The 16,403-nt window shown below is 41.5% G+C and overlaps 1 protein-coding gene across 5 annotated transcripts in view; it reads right to left on the reverse strand.

The window, feature by feature from the left end:
- The window catches only part of HECW1 (HECT, C2 and WW domain containing E3 ubiquitin protein ligase 1), a 253,174-nt gene that overhangs the window by 139,279 nt on the left and 97,492 nt on the right, over positions 1 to 16,403 (reverse strand). For all 5 annotated transcript variants that reach the window (XM_030505556.1, XM_030505377.1, XM_030505468.1 and 2 more), the window contains one exon: positions 15,661 to 15,768. In XM_030505556.1, coding sequence (XP_030361416.1) covers positions 15,661 to 15,768 — 108 coding nt within the window. The remainder of the gene's footprint in view (positions 1 to 15,660; positions 15,769 to 16,403) is intronic.

The following is a 16,403-nucleotide window of genomic DNA, read 5'->3' on the forward strand; positions in this document are numbered from 1 at the left end:
CTCAAGCCCATCCAAGCTGAAAGCGCTGCAGTCACACGCACAGGTAACAGACAGGAAACACTATTGGTTTGATTTTTTGATAGTAAAGGCTGAGGTCTCCAACCACTGCACACTCAACTCCTATGGGATTTGCTGCACTGTGGATAGGAAACCCTAATGCAAATCCGCAATAGCCTGAACAAGATCTAACAGCTGTTATGTGACAAGACACAGTGGGATGACTGTACAGTCCGGACTGCAGATAACCTAGACTATTTTTAAAACTCTTTTCCAGAAATAAGCTTGCAGACAACCTAGACAAAATTAAAAGCAGAAGCAAAGGGCATCTGAAAAAAAAGGAAGTAATAGTAGGGAAAAGATGATCCTGAAGCAAATTCTCTTTGAATCATCTGCACATTTATAACGTACTATTGCTAATTTATACTTAACTGTATCTTAAATTGTGCTTTTTCCCCTAATTTGCCAGTTATATACATAAAAATATGACATTTTATCCTAATCTTGGCACTCACAGTCATGCCTCCTATAGCCAGCCACAAGCAAGAGATTCTCAACCCTTTACTAACTACCCCATATGCAGAAACACTGAGAAAGGAAAATGCTGTATCTCTTTCTGGAAGACATCAGCTGCCTGCACCTGGGTAAGGCTGAAGACTTCAAGTGTCCTGCAGAACCTGGGCCACCGCTTTGCCATCCCTGGCAGAAACATGCTGAGCACTGAGATGAAATGCTTTGATGCATTCTATTTGAACCTCTGCCACTGACCTACTGCAGTAGTTTCACTCCTTCCTGACTTACTTTTCTCCTCTGTAAGATGAAGAAAATTCCACTTCCAGCAACCCAATGGAGAGAGGAGTAAGAGTGTTTGCTAGTTCTTCTATAAGCCAGTTTTCATAATAATGGGGCTGTTCTTCAGTCACAGGAGAAAAGTATTCTCTTCTGTAAAGCAATGCTCATGACCACATTTAGTAAGGGCCCTAACAATGTGTATTAGCAACTGGGAGCATAGGAGCTCAGTAAGTTAAATTCCTAAGAGGCATATTGTGCAGCTGCTCAATCTGCCTCTGTCAAGGTAAGGCACTACACACACACTTCTCTGCTGACCTGAAGGGATTGGATTGAGCAGGTCATCACAGGATTTAGCTCTACTTATTACTTAAGATGCAATCATCAGGTCACACTAAAATTGAAAAGTACATTCCAAATTTCTTTCCAAGTATTTGTTTGGTCAGAGCTACCCTAGACCCATTTTCCCTTAAATCACAGACAGGTCTGTACTTTAAAATCTCCTGGACAGCAACCCTGTCACTCCTGGTATTATAAAGCCCACCAAGAGGATCGCATTCAGGCAAGCACTGTATTTGGCACCTTACCCAGCAATCACAAAGGAAGAAGGAAGGGTTGGAAAGTGAGACTGAAAGTTACTGGTCTAACTGGCTGGCTGTAGGTGCTTATAGCCAGCACACGGAGGGAAAGGACCACCTACTATGGAAGGAGAGCTTTTTTGGGATGTAAACAGTCATGAACAGCTAATGCAATGACAACAGTAACAGATGCACTGCTACACAACCAACTGTTGTGTCTGCATTAACCAAACAGTTCCTTTACATCTGCTGGGGCTTTCACCAACATCAAGGGAATTGTCCCCTTCTTAAAGAAGCTGTAGTAGCCTCTTGAAACCAATCTCATCTGTTGAGATGCTCAAACACAAATACAAAAGTATTTGCAGGTAATGTGGTTTAGTTCACTCACGAGGCCAAAAAAGAATCTGTTAAAAAAATACTGCTACCTCTGGGAATTTCTAGTCGGAAAAGGAAATACTGGAACTCTCACCTGCTGTGAACTGACATCAACTCATGGTGATGGATCCATCCTACTTCATGCACGCAAAATACCCAGCCTTTTGGTTTTCAAATACTTTACTAGCACACATATAATCCCAGATTTGAAGTCTCAAATAGGCTCTGATGATACATAGATTTACCTCCCAGCAAAAGGCCAGCATAAGATGTGCATTTTTACCATGTCAATTTGGTCTGTCAGAGAAAAACCATGTGCATGTACATCGTCGACCTGTATAATGTTGTCATGGACATCCAACTGCTGAGCACCACAGTAAGACTCCAGAAGAGGTAAATGTGTTTCCAGTATTGGTGGGTTATAGTTTTGATGGTTCATTTTTCCACCTCTGCTGGCTTGGAGAATATACTAACCATAAAGCAACTGCCACGACCTCAGAGAGGGCTGGCAGATACTACGTTGAGTCCGCTGCCAGTGTGCAGGAACCCTTACGTCAGCCTTGACAAGCTGTGGCTTCTAAAAAGAAAGTGTTTCGAAGGACTAAGTAACTTTTAGTCCACGGCACAAGAAGAATTGCTTACCAATACCATGTTTAATTTATCCTTTTAAGTATTTTCCAACATCCATGGTATATGCCTCTTCCACACTAGCTGTCAAAAGTCTGATTCATCTCATTAAAGCCAACAGAAAAACTCCCACTGATTTCAGTGGACAGAGACCATCGTCCCATTTGAGTTCCAAAAGAAACAGTCTCCTCAACTGTAATCTGTTCCTTTCACATCCACGTCACTCAGCCCTGCTGCCCTTCTCTGAGATATTTCTACATCTTTCTGTCTGAAAATAGCCAAGCAAAGGAAAAAATCTGCTAAATGGATTTATATTCCACAGCACATTTCATGCATAGGTCAGCTGAATCATTTATGCACGTCACAGAAGTATTACTTAGCATTTCACTGCATCTCAGCTACAACAAATCTATGGAATTTAGAAATAGATCTGCTAAAGCAAAACCAGTTTCTATTTCTCAAACTGCACAAAAACTAAATGGGCTGGTTCACAGGCAGAAACTTTATCTTTGCATGTATTAGATATATTTAAAAGGTTTCCACTGAGTCATTTTCCAACAGAAGAAAGCACAATACGAGATTTTGAATCCACCATAGAAGCTCAGCATACTTTGTAGAGAAGCAGTAATTACAGAGGTGCCTGCTAGCAGTGCTACTGCTAAGGTTTCATTATTAACCCAGTTTTCATGGTTTCACAGCTCAGGCACAAACCACCCATATACTGGCCTTAAAGCACCATAGAAAATTTCATCCCAGAAGCAATTTATTTAGTTACTTTTCCTTCTTGTAAAAGGGCAAAGAGAAAAAGGGAATAATACCAAATTTTCATGCTTTTCTATGAATACATACCAGAGAGAGAGTTAATAATTTTAAACCAGCAAATTCTGACTCTCTTGGGTAAAATCCTCATCCTGTTTAAATTAACAGCCAGTTCCCGGCAGCAGGGACAGGATTGCAATCTCTGTGTTCTGGAGAAGTACAGATCCTGCTGTCCACAGAGCTGCTCTGCAAGAGCAAGTGCCTTTTCACATTGAGCTTAGCTTCCTAGGCCTGTTCCAGTTGCAACATAATGCTTATTAGCTCAAAGCCCACTGAAAAAGCATCGGCATAGATAATTACACTCATGCAATATCACACATCTCCCTGTTTTGAGTGTTGCTAAGTGTTCGATACGACCAGAGATGGGATCTTTTGGAAGAGATGTCCTAGAGAACGAGTGGAAGCCCCTCGGGATGGCTGCTCACATCTCTTGAAAGATTCATCTCACATGAATGAACACTGGCTTGATCCCCGTGCCTTCCCCACACACAACCATCACTGACACTGTAGTATAATATGCACAGAACAGACCACAAAGAGTTACAAAAGCTTTGCTCTACTTGTGACTGAGTACAAGGGGCTCTTTACAAACAGTACTGAGACTGTTGTCTATCTTCTTGAAAAAGGACCATCTTTCACAACAAGGTTGAAAGCTGCCATGAGCTTCCAGGATAAGGCTCTAAACCAAGGTTTTAGCTTGAACAGAGTCTGCCTATGAATCCCCTGCCTTTGTAAGGCAGAAATCATGGGAAACTTGGTTGATCTGTTTGATTGCCACTTACTCTTCGTTAGGAAAGTCAACATAGCTGCAGCTGAGATGTCTCCTGGCTAAGTCTCATTTTCTTTCCCTAAAGAGTCAGAGAGAAATTCTAATGGAAAAGCATCATGAACTTATATGAAAACTCCCTCTGCACCAGAATATAATAAACAAAACCCCCACTATTCAGATGCTTTCTGGTAAGGTCCCACAGATGAACCCCACATGTGAAGTCTCCAGATAATGTGACCTGATTCAGCCCCAAATACTTGCTTACATTAACTAGCCTAGTAAGACACTGAGACCTTCAGGAATAGCATTTGGAAGTGATCTAAACTCCCAGGATTGGAGCAAGCAACCCAATAATTACAACTGATTACAAGGCCAGTAATCTCACCAAAAATGGTGAGAGATGACTTCTGGCAGAGACAACACAGACAACTCACTGAGGTAGCATCATCTGAAACACCACAGACGACTGCCATGGCAGCCTCTGAACTGAGCCCCTACAATCCAAAATGTCACTCTATGCCTTTTCTTCTACATTTTCACTGTAATACGAAAAGGCACATGATCTGGTCTACTGGAAGGTGTCCCTGCCAATGGCAGGGGGGTTTGAACTAGATGATCTTTAAGGTCCCTTCCAACCCTAACCATTCTATGATAGGTTAGCTAAGGAGGAGACAGGGAAAAGAAGAAAAGAAAGGATAAAGCCAAAGTACACTGGTACTGAAATTCACTTCTCATTTTTGTTACATGCCACGCACAGACTTTGTGCAGTTCACAAAAAGAAAGGAAAATGGTGACTCTATTAGCTATGTAGATGTAATATTCTTCACAGGCAGCTGACAAAGCTTACCATAATATCCTGTAAACAGGAAAACATTTGAAAGCCCGAATTCAGAAGCATTCTGATTACAGAACATCACTCATATGTAAATCAGGAACTCCTAGGCAAGCGGAGGGAGGAGAATAGCTTTGCCTCTCCCCATGACCATGAGATGCCACAGTGACAAGTGAAAAGAATCCCAAACACATAATGAGTGTTTGTAAGTGAGCACTGCTGGCTCATTTCACCTCAGGCAAACACCTTTATCAACAGGAACAGGAAAAATGCACTTCTTGGAGGTCTTTAAGATAACAGAAACTGTACTGTATCAGAAGCGAGAAATAAATGTTAACTACTATAAATGAGAAACTAAGGTGAATTCCTTGTTGAAAAGCAAAATCTTAGTAATGTGCTTGTATTCTAAAGAAATACATTCTTTCATCCTTAAATCTTGTCTAGCAATGAAGCAGACTAATCTAACCCGCTGCAGGCATACTGCTTTTTGGTGTGGTGAAGCTGCTGTTCAAGTGTTGCCTGACAATCCACGGTGGTTAATCACACGTCAGTTTGTGTGGGTCCCCAGGGATCTCCGGAGGAACCCAAGGCTGCCAGGTTATAAAGCGACTTTACCCTCAGGAAGTGCTACTCAGCAGCTTGGATAAATAGCAGCTTAGTAGGAGGACAAACTGAGACTCTGAACTGAGACACTGCCCATCTTATTTGTAATCCCAGTTACACCTCATGCTTGCAATATAGCAACCATGCACTACGCTGATTTTGTTTCTTCTAGTTTTCTTTAAAAAAAAGAATAAAAATCCATTCCTGATACCCGTGTGCTTTGTAAGATTATTTTTTTCCCTTGATATATTTTTAAAAAGTTGTTTTTAATACTTCCTTTTTAGTGCTTCTAATGAATGGACTTGTAAGGTATCCCAGCCATGCAAAATAAATGGCTCAGGAAAAAAATAAACCTGAAAGGCATAGAGAAAGCTCATCATTGAAAATGAAATAAGACTTGGTCCACTCGTGTATTTAAGGCCTGAGGTACATTTACATTTAGGTCACATCATTATTTTCTGATAAGGTGTAACAAAACAAAAATGACCATAAGGGTAGTTAAACACTAGAACAGACTGCCCGGAAGGAAGCTCCATAGAATTGTAGACCGGTTTGGGCTGGAAGGGATCTTAAGATCATCCACTTCCAATCCCCCTGCCATGAACAGGGACACCTCACACTAGACCATGTTGCCCAAGGCCCTGTCCAACCTGGCCTTGAACACTGCCAGAGATGGAGCATTTAGACTTCTTTGGGCACCTTGTGCCAGGGCCTCACCACTCTCACAGTAAAGAATTTCTTCCTTATATCTAACCTGAACGTCCCCTGTTTAAGTTTAAACCCATTACCCTTTGCCTCAGAACTTTTAATTGGACAGGATCTAGAGCAACCTGCTCTAACCAGACCTGCCCTGAGCTGGCAGTTGGATCAGACAACCCAACCAAAGATCACTGAATCATCATACTCATATCTGTCTTACACTGTGAAGGGGCTATTAAGAGGAAGCAAGATTATCAGTATTATGCAGTCTAATCACAGAAAACTGCCTCAAAATGGCCCTGGAGTGAGAAGCAATCAGACCTGTAGCTCTTAGTCTCAAGAATGAGTCTAGACAGCATGTAAACATGTCACCTCTCCACATCTCTGCTTCCTACTGCTTCAGAAGTGAACAAGTACCACCAGGCACATAGGCTCTGCTGCCAAGAAAAGGAGAAAGTCTGCGATAAACACTGCTGCCTACTCTTAGAGGTCTCACTGTCGCAGCTGTTTCTGGCAAAGACGACAGAAAAAAATCCATAGGCAGGAATGACTTTGAAAGGGAGAACGCTTAATGAAATTAGCACAGCTAATTTAATGAAAGGGGAAGGTCAGAAAGAAGCATCATTATGAAAATTTAATTAATAAACAATTACAGCAAAAGTATCTGTTTTCCAGGTTGAGGGTTTTTTTTTTCTTTATAAAAAGCTATTAGCACTGAGATATGGGAGGAAATTATATTTGCTACTAATTGGGTATGCTGAAAGTATTGAGAGGGTTTGAGAATAGCTTGGAAGTATAAAAAACTATTGGGCTGAGGCTCTCAAGATGTTATTACCAGTATCAAGGACCTTGCAAGGATGATTTTGCTGGGCAAAAGTGTTTGAACCCTGCAGGGAGAGAGGAATTCATCCCTGCTGACCTGCTCTCCGAGTAAGCCTACTCTGGATATAAATGGTGTTCCTAAGATCTTGCAGTCCTATAGCAGGAAACCCTGGACTAGGAGTAGAGATGACAACAGGGCTGGACTCACCAGCTAGTTAGCAAAAAAAGTCCATTATCAAAAGGCTTCCTGCATCCTACGCACATTTTTCCAGAAGCAGGGTAAGTTACTACAGCACTACACCACAGATACAATTTGGCCTTCCTCAAGGAAGGTCACACAAGTTTTTATATCTAATAAAATAATCTAAACACCACTTTCTGAGTTGGATAAATGTTGCTATAACTACTACGAGGCATGAAATAGTGGCTGGCTGAAACCAGACATTGACATAGGAGGGTTCCAACCAATTTTCTGTATTATATGAAGGGATTTATACCCCTTTATACTGAGATTTTCTTGTGCCACATTGGACAGTAAAGCCCTTCAGATGCTTTACTACCTCAGAGAGGCATAAAAAGCCTTTCTAATAGTTGTGAAGCAAACTCACTGCCTCCATAAACTAAGAAAGATGTTTTGTTGAATACATAGGCTCCGAGTTCTCTTTTGATTAATGACTTTCACAGTGCGCTTTAACAGGGTTATAAAGACCCCATAAAATTCCCCCAAATTAGAAATGGTAAATTACCGACACTGCTCTATTCTTTGAGACCTTTAAACTAGTGATGGGCTTGGTCACTAAACCACCTGCTGAGCTTGCTCTCCCAGGCAAGCCCTTGATGCAGCAGAGCCTTTACTCAGAGACCCATGTCCTTGGGGAGCCTATCCCCTCCATCAGAAATGCTCAAGTTTGATGGTGCTGAGATCTGACACCAACAAGACAGCCTCCTTGTCTCCTGAATAAATTTTGTATCCATGAACTGAACCTTACATCCTTAATTATAAAAACCTGAATACAGTACTTTTTATTATTACTATTTAATAAGAAAACCGAAACAAGGCTCAGAACCTTACCACTCTTTTGGAGTAAACATGACCTTTTGATGCATGCGCTGATACCCTTCCAATCACAGTGCCTTCCTATTCCACTTCGTTTGTCTTCTGGTTTTCTACAAAGATAAAACCACTTGGGCCAAAGTCTGCACCTTGGCTCTCTGTACATGGTTGTACATGAAAGGTGCTGGGCCTGATGGCACACAGGGGTTGCATGCAAGCAATTCTTAGTGAATTCAGTGGGGACTAGCTTGGCTGGCCACAGCTTGAGAAACAGTGCAAGTATGCAAGGGGAGAGCATAGGGGGCCCCATGTAACAGAGCAAAGAGAGGGGATCTATCTTCCAGGGCAATTCCACCAAATCCCTAGACAGCATTATCCAAACAAACTTTCCAGAAGCATTTAACAGTCGAAAAGACTGATTTGTGAGTCAAACATACCACTGTAATCTCTTACTGTCAATAGTAGAAAGATTATCAATCACAAACCAATATTATCTAAGTTATACTGATCCATTAAAATAAATGATGTGACTTCAGCACCTGTTGTGCAGAATACTAACATCCAAAGTTCAAAGCAGCAAAACAATAGGTATCTGTTCATACATTTATCAAATGCTGGGTTAGATGAGGAAAAATACAGCTACTAGTCACACTACCAGACTTGAGGAATCTCTCTTCATTTCCTCAAGCACATGATATGCACTATGGTATCCCAAGTGATACCAAAGCTAAAGCAGAAAACACATTAGATGCACAGGAGTTCTGAATCCAAAGCAAGTACAACATGTCTGAGGACATTGCTGACATGACTGGAAGGGTAAAATGAACACTTATGCGAGCCTGCACTTTCAAACTCTGACACCTACAGTTAGACTCCTCCAGACCCAAAGTGAAGATGTGCCATTCCCCGTGGCACACTGCCAGGTACAGAGTGGTCTGATGGCTTCTACTTAAATTGCTCTATCCTCAGGAACAACTATACGATCAAGTGATTCCAGAAGTGCTGAAGGATGTAGACCCTACCTGACACCTTGAGTGGGATTTGAAGAAGAGGAGTGGTACAGACCAGAGCAAAAATTATAGCTGACCACAAACTTTAATACTGGAGTGTAGAGAGCCATGAGTTCCCAGCTCCTGATGGATTCAAGCAGGAACTGCTGAAAGGACCACACAGTATCCTTCCAGTCTCGTGGCACTGGCAGCACTACTAGCTGCTTTCCCAATCCTTACCTGTTTCCTGTAAATGGTGTTCAGGAACAAGCTCCTGCTTGGAAAGAGTGAACTCTGTCAACTTTCCCCTTACCTGAAGATCAAACAAGCCTGGAAGAAGGCCAGTGGCTCCCAAACAACAGTCACAACCTCCTGTGTACTCCCAAATCTCCCAAGTGAGGAGATACAGTCAAATTAGGGGCTGAGCAGATGTATGCAAGAAAAAAAACACAAAACCAACAATAAAGGGGTGAAGAAAACAACGTGATAAATGAAGAAGAACTGGAAAGGGCAGTGATTTTTCTTCCCTTTGTTGTCAAGCATCTTCTTCCCAAGATACAAACTGACACGGTGTTGCATCTCTCCAGGGGAGGCACATCTGGTGCCTCAAGTACCACTCAGCACTAGCTTGCACCTAACCTGGGGGCCAGGCATCCTCACCAGGCTGCACTCTCCTCCCGCTCTGGGACACAAGACACCAGGCAAAGCTGGGGGTTGACCCTATGGTCTCTGTGTCCAGAACATGGGGTCATCCAGCAGCACTGGCTCAACAGTGCCCTTCTGCCTCCATATGTCAGACAAGCCGAGCTGCAGCGGACTAGCAAAGCTGGAACCAGTTGTGTCAGTCTTATGTTCAGCTAGTGAGGTGATGCCACAAACCTTACTCTATCCTAGGTAGAGGTTCAGCCAGGCAAGAGTCAGGCTGTTGGGCTGCAAGGGAAGTTACTGCTGTCCCTCGACCTGACAATGTCTGGGAAAGAAAACAAAAAGCAGATCCAGCATGCCCACAGCTGGCTCAAAAATAAAAAAATGGAACCGAAATGAGAGGAAAAATCCTGGTTCATTCATTACCACCTTTTCTGAGGCTCTTTCCAACTTTGATAAAGCTGTAAGAGCACTACACAAACCTCTGTCCACTTTCCAGCAGAAGGGCTTTCAGAAACTCTGTTCCTTAAAGAACAAAATGAGGAGGAAGATACCATACAGTAGAGCACATTTATTTTCAAGCTACAACTTTAAAGCAGATCTCAATAGTTCAGACTGCAAACAGACCAGTGGCCTAAAATTACTAGATGAGACAGTCAGCAGGGAGTATGGCAGCTGAAGTCTTATCTGCAGTTGTACCCATGCACTGGCAAGTCACTTTCTTCACTCTCTGCCTCTTTCACCTTTTAAAATATCTTGTCTCTCAGCACTGAAGCCCAGCTCTCAAACATTTGCATTGAACTTATACCTTCAAAAATCTGATCTTAGCTTTTTAGAACAGAAACTATCTTAGTAGTTTAGATAGAAAAGATCTACTTTTCATGGGAGATACTAGACACTACTGTAATAAAAAAAGAGGCGACTAATAAAATTTGGAAGTTCCCAAACACGAGTAGATCTGTGTGTCCAAACCAGGGCCCAAACACCCCAAGGCTCAGTGTAATTAGCACTAAAACTTCAATTAAATGTTACCCCAACTTCTTGACCATTGCCTTGGGAATGAGATGCTGGCCAGCCTCTGATGCACTGATACAACATCCACGCTTGTTTAGCGCTAAGTAGCTAAGAACAGACCATGTAAGCTGTGGTCTCTGTGACTGGGAACTATGGTTTAGTGAAGACAGACTTGCTCTGACTTCAGCATCCCTAAGATCAGGCATTATTTCTCATTTAAAGCTTTCCAGTTCACCTTGAGAGAGCTTTCTGAAACTCCCATTACCAACCTATCAGAGCTCCCACTTCATTCTCAGCTTTGTGCAAGCAGAGATTTTTTGTAATTTCTTTAAGCATTGCCATGAAAAGCAGAGAGCAGATAGTGTGGGGACCAGCCAGGCTCTCCCAGCATGGTGTCACCAAGCATGCACCCTGCAACACAAACATCTCCTCTGTGTGGGAAAGAACAAACAGCCCCGATCTCCACAATACAAACAAAATATGTCCAAGTGTCAAAACAAGTTGTGGAAAGGGAGAGGAAGATGGAGAACAATCTGATTCACAGATAAGTTTCTCAGTTAAGCTACCACAGTGCAAGCATGTAGGGAGCTGAGAAATAGCTGTCTAATGCCTTGTGTGGAGTGACCTATGTTTCTGTTTATGATAGGTTGCTGCTGACAATGCTGGCACAGAAAGACTTTCTAAGAGAAAAAACTATCAGGGAATGCAACAAATGCTAAGATTAATGGGCTGATCAAAGGATCCAAAGCAAAGGGTTCCTGAAGAACCTCAACAGCCCTGAACTGCAAAATGCCTTCATCCAGGCTCAGCCTGTGCTCCTCTTTCCAAAGCTAAGCCTGGCTCAAACACGAATATTCAACTACAATAAGGGTGCCAGGCTAAGGGAAAGGAGAAGAAATTTTGCAACTGTGTATAGTGTGGAAGATAAACAAAAAGCACCAGTAAGACCACTGCATGTGCTAGGAGATGAAGAGAAAGAATCTCAAAGTACAGCATGTCTTCCTTAGGAGAGAGACAAGCAGTAGATGCATCTTTTGGAGCACAAGTCTCTCTTATTGCTTCATATCTGTTTTTACTCTGACACCTTTAACCATTCTGCTGAATAGTTTTCACACTGTTGAAGATGCTTCTGTGCTGCTTCTGTTTTCACCATCTGTGGTCTCCTGAAGGTTAAAGTCATGCAGCATACTCTAATCTGCTCTAAGGTATAGCAGGATGGACTTCTACAGCCTTACCTCTATTTTCTCCCCTCATGCCTTCTTTCATAAAGTGAAGTGCACATGATTTGAGAGATACTGGGGTAACACAAAAGGAGACAGGAAATTATTTTAGTGGGCTGGACTTGTCAACAGCCTGTCCAGAAAAAAGAAAACTTTACAAACACTCCAGCTTTATTAAAGCTCTTGTTGATGTGACTGTGCCTTATTTATTTGGGAACATTTGAGGCTACAACATCCTTCCATTATTCATACTTTGAAGCTGGCCTTTATATCAGCTTCCTAAGGCAATGCAGAAGATGTATTTTCTAGAGAGAGCCCCAGGTGAAAGGGCTGACTGCCCGTCAGTTTGGGGGACATTTCTGTACATAGTCCATAAACACACACACATATGGCGTATATTGACTATGACCTGGAACATATGCCCTCTACCTGCAGATGTAGCAGGATCTCTCAGATCTCTGACTTTAGTTACATGCTTTCTTTACCATTATTTTCCTACTAATCAATGAGAATAAAGAACTATAATTTCTGCTCTCTGCAAGGCCCAGCATCCATCTTGGGTATTAATAACAACCACAGAATCACATAATGTTTTGGGTTGGAAGGGACCTTAAAGCTCATCCAGTTCCAACCCCCTGCCATGGGCAGGGACACCTTCCACTAGAGCGGGTTGCTCCAAGCCCCTGTGTCCAACCTGGCCTTGAACACTGCCAACAACAAATGTAACAAACAACTGCTGCATAAGTTTACACGTAAATGTGCCACACAGGAGACTGGTTACACTTGGAAACGGTTTTCTTAGCTAGGTGGTAAAACAATCTACATAAAGGCCAGTAGATTAGCAGGGGTTCCAGGTGTTTGGCTAATTTTAGTGCAATTCTGAATCATGTCAAAACTTTTCTCATCATTTTAAGGATATGCTACTTTGATACTGTACTTTACAGGACAATGCTGTATCTCGCCTCAGTGAAATGGTCTCTTGCACGCTCTCTCTCTGGATTGGTGTATAAGCCAAAAAAGTATGCCAGAAAATGCAGTGAAGCAGAGCAAGTTTACTTTCCTAGAAAACCTATTACAGGCTGGTTTGTTCACTGCAGTGCCCTCCAAGCCTTAACACAAAGTCTACATCCCCAGTGGCAGGTAGGCTCTCTTCCCTCCCTCTGCTCCCAAACCACAACCATTTAACGGTTACAGTGGATGGTTACTGTTTACCACTGGCTATCATAAAACCATAAATTGCAGAAATACACAACTGACCATAGCACAACATTGCCTCTGCAGCTGTTAAGGCTTTTTTTTTGGCTGGGTACTAACAGGAGGTGAGTACGATTCTGGCATTCCTGCTGTAATTTGGAAGCAATTCCCTCACTGCCTTACACCAATTACATTATCTGTCTGGCCACATTAGAAGTTCATGATATGCAAAGTGGAAAGGCATGCACTTCTCTGGGAAAAGTATTAGTCCTTTGCAAGGGGAAAAAGTAGATCACTAAAACAAACACACATTCTGTGGTATCTGAAAATGCTATGTGGGTATGGGTTAAGGAATGATCTTTGTTTTAAAAAGTGATGGGGCTCTCTAGACAGTCTTAAATCAGGCTACCCAGCAAATTCAAAAGCCACATATATGTTGCCCAAATACCCGCAAAAGAAAGAAGCATGTTTCAAAAAGAGAAAACTGGTTTGCACTGTCACTGACCTACCACACAAAAAGCATTTTCTTAACCTACTGACATTTTAAATATACCTGAAAAAGTAACTCTTAATGACTCAGAGTGGGCAATCCACTGAGAATACTGTGAAAGCACAGCTTAAACAATAGAAAAGCACCTGAAATAGCAGAATTCGAGTTTTATAAAGGTACAAGAAGTGCAGTTAACACAAAAATGGTTTAAATTTCTTGTTATGTTTCCCTTTATGTGCTCCATTCCTGATGCACTTCTACAAATCTCTCACAATATTGCTAATTTCTTCTGCCCACAAAAGCAGCATGTGCAGAATTTCTGTCTCCAGGTTGACATTTTTTGCCAGTAATTATCATTACAACTACATTCAACAGATGATTTTTGTTGTGATAATCTGCCACCATGAAGAGAACTTCCAGCCACTTCTACCTTAACTTACTTCAGTTCCAGGTCCCAGACTATTGCATGCAAATTACTATCTACAGGGATTAGATATCAGTATTCTGTTAAGTACCTAAATAGTGGGTTTATGTATAATGACTACAGGTTACATAGTTAGAGTGTCATACTTCATTTGCTTGTTAATTCTCAAAAATGCAGGAAAGAAAGGATAACTAACTGGGGAACATTAAGCCTTTTGAATAAAATACTCCCAAACACATACCTCCAGATGAAAAATACAGAAAATAAGTAATAACTCTATTTACTTGACTGGCAGGGGATTGGAACTAGATGATGTATTCCTGCCCCAAAACCAGGACAACTAAACCCAATGTTCTTATATATTGAAGAATTTTCCATAAATGTATTTAAAAAAAAAAACCACAAACCAGGATATAAGCATCTTTATGTCCTATAGACATTTCAGCAGCTGCCTTAATTCTTTAGCACAACATTCTCAACTTAACTTAATGCTAGGAATTACAGACCATCAGCAACACTTCAGACTGCAAAGAGATAACCTGTTTCTAGGACTGAGTATCTGTAAAATGTCTGCAGGTAGCATCTTTGCTGGTACCAGACACTTGAGGTCAAAGTCATAGATTAATCAAATCACGTGTAACTCAGACCCTTTCCGAATCCTTTAGAATTTGGGTTATATTAAAGATTCTGTTGATTGCTCTCAAATTCAGGCAGTTCAGATATACCTTGTTCAGACTTCCAGACTGTCTTGCTTTTACAAAACTGCTGAATTTTGCCCAGCAGGCTAAGGCAGATCATTAGAAACATTCAGTACAGTTGAAGAACTGAAACTGTTCTATGCTAGGCTTCTTTGTGTTTAACTCCTCCCTAAGGATACATGTAGCTCTTTCAGCACAGATGTTTTGCTGTAGATCTCAGCCCAGCCTTTTGGGTACCCTAATTCTGTTCTCTAAGATGATCGTGAATTCCATTCACACTAACACATGGTAACTCTTTGAAAAGAAGAAGGACTTGAATGGTCAGGTTCTCTGTGGTCTGGGATGTGAGACAGCCCAGCCTGGAAACACTATCTTGCTGTAGAAGGTACGTGGTACCTTGCAGAACCAAATTCAGTGTTTCTGTATTTTGATTGCTAAGGGAGTGGAAAAGAGTTACACTACATTGCATCAGATGCCTTGGGTAATATATGAATATAATGAGGAAGAATTAATTTGAAAACAGTGTACCTTGCTGCAACAACGTATTGTTACACTTTTATCAGTCTACATGATGATTAGAACTTGACCCTTTTTACCTCTGAATCCACCCAAATCTGGTAGAAGTCAGATACACCATAAAGTTTTCCCATCAAAAGTCAGTGTGAAACTTCCTGAGATTATGCCCAAGTTCCTCTTTTCCTTAATACCAAACTAAAGTTAATGCAGGTCATTACTAAAGATATAGTCCAAATACTAGCAAATGGATTAAAACACTTACTCATAACTGTATTAAAAAAATGTAAATAAGTCAATGTCCACAAAATTTATTTGCTTGCAGAAACCATAGTTTTCTACTCCATAAAATGTTTCAGGTCCTCTCAATACACTCAAAGATTTTGGTTAACATTTTTGGCCTCTCCTAAGGGACATATGGGCATAAAACCATCCTAAGAACTTAAGCAGTCCAATTATCTTTGTGAAGTGACTGAATTATACTGTAGCAGGATTGTAAAAGTACTTACGCTCCACGAAGTAAGAGCTGGCATCAATCTTCCAGATAATCTGACCACGGTGAGAGCCATTGACACCACGGTTCTTGTAGTCCAAAAAGTTTTCGGACAAGACCTCATCTGTAAACAAAGGAAACAGTCTCATCAAGCGCGGGTTACAACAACATCTATGGCAGAGAATCAGGCTAAAAATATGCCTTTGGCTTGACAGAACATACTAGAGCTGCTAGACAGCTTGGCACCACATGTTGAGAGATTAGCTTTTTCACTCATTTATATTTTTACAAAGTGCAGCTCTTCTTAAAAATCACAGCTTTTTCTGAAATGTAACATTAAAAAAATACATCCCTACAAAATTCTCAAAACTGAAAACATCTATCTAGGCGTGGATGAACCCCTGCCTAATTAAACATAATTACCTAGCTGTAAGAGAGAGAATGGTAGCAAAAAATAACACACACACCCCCTTTGCACCAAACTCTTCCCTCATAAAAACCCCACAGAAAATAGTTAGATGTAGGCATCTGTACTACACTCACTCATATCTCAATGGATGTGGTTTTTTCTTGCAGCGTACAGCGAAGGATACTCATATCCTACCCACTGCATGCCTTCAGCTCTTGACCTCCAAAACCAAATGACTGACTGCAAAATGCTGTCCCCTCGCAGTGTGTCGAGACACCCAGCAGCTGCCAGACTACCAAATTGACCTTCAGAGTGAAGGAGTCATCTATAAAAGTGAATAATCTCATTGC

The sequence above is a fragment of the Strigops habroptila genome, chromosome 1, assembly GCF_004027225.2.
Source record: "Strigops habroptila isolate Jane chromosome 1, bStrHab1.2.pri, whole genome shotgun sequence".
Taxonomy (NCBI): domain Eukaryota; kingdom Metazoa; phylum Chordata; class Aves; order Psittaciformes; family Psittacidae; genus Strigops; species Strigops habroptila.